Source organism: Acanthisitta chloris, unplaced genomic scaffold (genome assembly GCF_000695815.1).
Source record: "Acanthisitta chloris isolate BGI_N310 unplaced genomic scaffold, ASM69581v1 scaffold24683, whole genome shotgun sequence".
In the NCBI taxonomy this organism is placed as follows: Eukaryota; Metazoa; Chordata; class Aves; order Passeriformes; family Acanthisittidae; genus Acanthisitta; species Acanthisitta chloris.
The window spans coordinates 1-5,380 of record NW_008665755.1 but is presented as its reverse complement, the minus strand read 5'-3'; the positions used below and the strand labels follow the sequence as shown (position 1 = coordinate 5,380).

At 43.1% G+C, this 5,380-nt stretch overlaps 1 protein-coding gene across 1 annotated transcript; it reads right to left on the bottom strand.

Annotated features, from left to right (window-relative positions):
- Nucleotides 1-1,226: 1,226 nt before the first annotated feature.
- PIH1D3 (PIH1 domain containing 3) lies at nt 1,227-5,022 on the bottom strand (the record flags this gene model as incomplete). Its single annotated transcript, XM_009071870.1, has 3 exons — nt 1,227-1,356; nt 4,070-4,155; nt 4,926-5,022. Coding segments are annotated over 3 exons (313 nt in total), but the record flags the coding sequence as incomplete, so codon positions are not given.
- Between the last annotated feature and the right edge of the window lie 358 nt (nt 5,023-5,380).

Genomic DNA, 5,380 nt, shown 5'->3' with positions numbered 1-5,380 from the left:
AAACTGTGAATTCTGAAAATTCCTGAAAAGACCTAAAATATCCCTTTAAACTCACTGTCAGTGCCTTCAGTCCATCATGGAGTGCCCATCTTCTCATTATAGCCTGACACAAGTTTAGTTGTATGGCTGCTGTCTGCAGCCTACCTAGCTGGTCAGGTGTTTACCTCTGCTTGCACACCAGAAGAATGCAGGGCTTGAGCCATTTTACTCTGAAACTGCTTACAAGTTTTTGGTGAAGTGTACCTAAAGTCCATCAACATGCCAGGCCCTGCTTGTCCTCTCCGCTTTGATCATTGAGCAAATACCTTTGTTTCCTGCATGACTAACAATGTTAAATGAATATATTTGCCCAGCAGCTAGTGAGAGACACATCTTGGTTACCCATCTCTGTAGCTCTAGGTTGGACCTGAAGGCCAAAGAAAAGATTTTGCAACATTTCAGCCCTTTGAGTGACGCTTTGTTATGCAAAGTTCTTCTTATCTTGCTTTAAGGAGGTCTCTCGGGACATAATATAGCGAAAGCAGAATCAAAGGAAACTGGAACTGTTCCTTAGAACAGGTTACTTTATTAATCAAGAAAGATCTGAAAATTCACTGGAGAGACAGCAGCTGAAGAGAAGACACTGAACCATACATTGACAAAAATTGTTCAAAAGCGCTGAGATGTTCAACTATAGTTGGTTAATTTGTTTTGCCAGTGTAAAGGAGCTGTAGATCATAGAATCATAGAATCAGCCTTGTTGGAAAAGACCTCAAAGATCATCAAGTCCAAGATGTGGATATGGATCCCTGAAGAGCCTTGATCTTCCCACCAAGGAGTAGGTAAGAGAGGATTCTGAACTGGCGTCAGTTCCAGCACTGGAGACCAAGCAAGAATATTAGTCTTGAAAGAGTACCTAAGCTCCAGACTCATTGACCAGAGCCTCTCTGTGCTAATTCTCAGCTATAATCACAGAAAAGGTTTTCTCTGGCTTACAGAATTGTAGGCTCCTACCTTCTGATGCCCAGATTCTGTATCAGACTGAAGGAAGCAGAAAGTTAACAAGAGCAGGACAGCCTCAGTTTTTAGAATCTGTTAGTACCATGTTCCTCCTGACTTATTTCTCCAGGGATATTCTCCCTGGACTGCTCAAGGGAAACAATCTACTATTCCATGACGAGTTAGGTTTCAAGACAACTTCAAGCTAGAAAATTACTTTCTGCAAACTTTCTTTATCTCTCTATCCATCAGCCAAGATTTATGAAATCAATCTTCCTTAATACTCGCAAAGTGACTTCCAAGATCTCCTCTTCAGAGAGAAAACGAGCTTTACCATCCTTGCTGTTTACATGGTAGGGGAGGTGCAGCAGCAGCTTCCTGTAAAAGAGGACACAGTGAATTTCAGTGTCTCTGACAAGGTGAGCAATTGAGGTGTCATTGCAAGTTCTCTGCAATTCTCCAGTCAGCATACCAGAGAATGTTCTTCCAGGACGTCTCATTCTCATGACAGGTTGTGGAGTTCCTGTAATGCCTGGTGCACAACTGTACAGGCCCTGAAATACTTACAGCACTATCCCTTTCTTTAGGCTGCAGCCATGACAATGGTTTCCAAGGATGGATTGTGGGCTCTCTCCAGTACTCCTACTTTTGTACAGTGCTGCACTATCCCACCTGGGGTATTGCAGACAGTTCTGGTGTCCCCAGCATAAGAAGGACATGGAACTGTTGGAGCAAGTCCAGAGGAGGCAATGAAGCTGATAGGAGGACTGGAGCACCTTCTCTATGAAGACAAGCTAAGAAAGTTGGAGCTGTTCATCCCAGAAAAGGTTATGTGGAGACCTCATTGCAACTTTCCATGTCTGAAGGGACTATAGGGAAGCTGCAGAAGGATTTTGTATAGGAACTGTGTGACAGAATAAGGAGTAATGGGTGTAAATTGAAAGAGGGGAAATTTAGAATAGAAATTTTTCCTGTGAGAGTGGTGAGACACTGGCACAGATTGCCCACAGGGAGGCTATGGCTGCCCCAACCCTGGCAGTGTTCAAAGTCAGGTTGGATAAGGCCCTGAGCAACCTGTTCTGGTGGGAGGTGTTCCTGCCCAGGGCAGGGGGTTGAGACTAGGTGATCTCTAAGGTCCATTCCAACCCCTTAACATACTATGATACTATGAAACGCAGCAGAAGGAGGAGCTGCACTGAGAATGTCTGCACGGTAAAGCAGAGTTGAGGAATGGACTTACACTGGTGAAGTTGCTGGGATTTTAACCTACATCAAAGATTAATTCAGTGATCCCCTACCTGTGCCTCAGGCACATAATACAAAAAATAAAGATTGGGGTTTGGACACAGGAACTATTCCAGAGTCCATTACTATATTAGACATATAACCTTTCCTGGAATGACTGACAAGCCTTGTGGTTTCTCTCCTCCCAAGGATGTCTCAGTCTGGACCCACTGAACTTGCTGATGCAGAGTCTGGACTCTTCCCTCTTATCCCAGGATTAAATACTAACGATATGAATGATGACACAGTCTTGGACCACCACTCTTCTGACAGTGCAAACAGAATCCAGGACACTGTAGAATCAAGAGATCTGCCCAGCCAAACTCTATAATGCCCAACAAAACAACTTCGTTCTTTAAACTGGGGTTTAAGTTATGTTGATACTTTTTCAGACCTTTTCAGCTGTCTTCTAGGAGGCATGGCTGAAAGAGGTACAGTGAAAACACCTATGCACCACACCTACTGAAGGAAGCCATTTGCTGTAATTTGGAGAAGTCCTTAAAATCAGCTTGGCTTAGTAATGGCCCCAGGACTAGAGTTGGAGGTAGTTCCTATGAGTCTTCCTCACCATTCCTGACAGTACAGTGTTTTTCAGTATGCAGAACATGAAGCCTTGGCTGTTTCTTTCATACTGAGCAGACTTATATTTGTGAAAGCAGCACTGGCTCAGGCTGTACTCAAGCAACCATTAGATTTATGGTGAACTTTTGATTTACTAGGCTTGTGACTGGAGACAACTGGATACTGAGATACTGAGCAGATAATGGCAGGTCTGAGTCACCAAAAAGATAAAATTGCAAACCAGAAAGGATGCTGAAGTTTTCCTACATCTGCAGTGTTGCATTAAGCAACGTCTTTTACTACTTATGGCTCTGCAAGTCATTAACTGATCAATTATTCCTCACATTTTCCCAGTTTCAGAGCTTGAACTTCCAAACACTTCCATTCTTGTTGTATCTTTGGGATAAAACCAAGCACAGGGTAACTGACTCTACCTGGTTTTGGCTCTACCTGGTTTTGGCTGTGAAAAAAGCGGCTTTTCTATAGTTAGTCTACCAGGACAGAACTTATTTGGACCTTAATTCATGACCTGGACCTTGAATTTATTTGCAGAAAGCTATTCACATATAGATCTTCCCATATCCCATTCAATGCAGCAAGTCAGCCCAGAGAGGATTAAGACTTCTTATGAAAACATTCTTTGTGAAGAAGGACTTCAAGCAAAACAGACATGGGAATGATCTGGAAATCTCAGGCAGGGCAATTGCACACAGAGGGAAAGATGGAGGAAGACTGAGAAGTCCAAGAGTATATCAGTTAGTTGATTTATCTTCATAGGCTTGAAATAGCCCTACAAAAAAAGAACTCAGAGGAATTCTATTTAGGAGAACCCTGTAACATTCCCATCTCTGCTTCCATGCCTGGATGTGTCCATAATTTGGCTTTCAGCTTCTGAAAATGCATTTGCACATTTGTTACCATATTCAGTCACATATTTGTACAAATTAGTATTAAGAATGCTACACATGAAGTCCTTGGGCAGCTTTTTGCAAGATGTTTTGAAGCCTTGTTGTTTAAGTAGCCAAAATCTGTCTTAAAGCTGTTTTTCACTAGAGAGTATCACAGACTCAAAGCTAGCACACTATAAACCTATAGATGGACTACAGTTGGTTTTATCTATACATATTTCTCATATGCAATTAATGATTTGATCTTCATTTTTAGCTTTGTTTTCCACACAGCCTTCAGTTAAACCTCATTTCAAACAAGATATTAACTGTATTTTTATCAGCTGTGTTACACTTACTTGGTGGGAGTTCGAAGGTCAAGAACCTTGTCCTGGATCTCTAGTGAGATGTCTGAGTACTTTGTCTCCGGCAGCTTGATTTTAATCTGAAATGATGGGCAGAGTTAAAGCTGTGATTACATATGTAGCCCTACAAGCCATAAAAGATCTCATCTCCATGACTATTTTTATGCTAGTGTCAAAGAGCAACATTTTGAGTAGGTAATTTGCATCAGAGAAAATATGACAGTAATAATCACTGCTTTCAATAGGTTAGTGATGTGCATTGATATCCTATTTACTTCAAGATCCTGAGCTGATAATGTACTTGACAGGTATTCTACATCCAGCAAAAGCCTCAGGCTTTGTGTATTCCAAGGACATTTTGCCTTTACTAGAAAAACACCACAGCAGTTCTACCTGTCCTGAAGGTCAGAAAACAGGAGGTATTTGGTGATACAATGATGTGACAGGATCTGATACTTGTAACTTTGAAGACTGTCAGTATTGTAGCATTCTGCTCACTCACCTACCTTCTAAAAAATGCAGACAGATGCAAGCTACCTCCTTCCCAGCCCCTCTCCCATGCAAAATTGTGTCCAAGATGAAACTTCACATTTTATTTCCCTTAAGTTCATGTGTGGCATATGCATTTGCACAGATTCCCTAAGTGCACTTGGTCCTGGAGGAGGTACCCAGGCTCCTCAGGTTAGCAAGTATCATCTACAAATGCTTGAAGCACTTCAGGAAAATCCTACAGGAACCAAAGGCAGCAGTACCATTTGGTATTCACAGTCTGTCCCTCAAGAAGATGGGAAGATGGAAAAGGGCAGAGAAAGAGCTCAGAGAAGGGATTGGAGATGCAGATTCAGCTTACCACTATATCTTCACAGCAGGCGGTGGAGGGGTCTTTCCCACTCATCCCAAAGAAGACATCCTCTGTTCCCACACACTGTTTGAATAAAATCTCATACCTGAGAAAGAGAAGTCATTGCTTAATAATGTTGGAGAAGGGGCAGGACACTAAAGGAGATTGTCTCCCCCAGTCTCTGTGTCTTCTGTCCCTGCTCATCCCATGACTGTGTCAGCCCCAAGTCCTCCATGTTGCCCAGTGCCCCATGCCCCTCGTGTGTGTGCCCCCTGTGTCCCTCCTGACATCTCCATGTCCCCTGTCTCCCTGTGTCCTTTCCTTGTCCCCACCATGTCCCACATCCCTCATGTCCCCCCTGTCCCTCCATGTCCTCCAGCCCCAGTGTTCTCCCCTTGTTCCCTCCATGTCCACCGTGTCCCACAATCCTCCTATACCTCATGTCTCCCCTGCCCCCAGTGTTC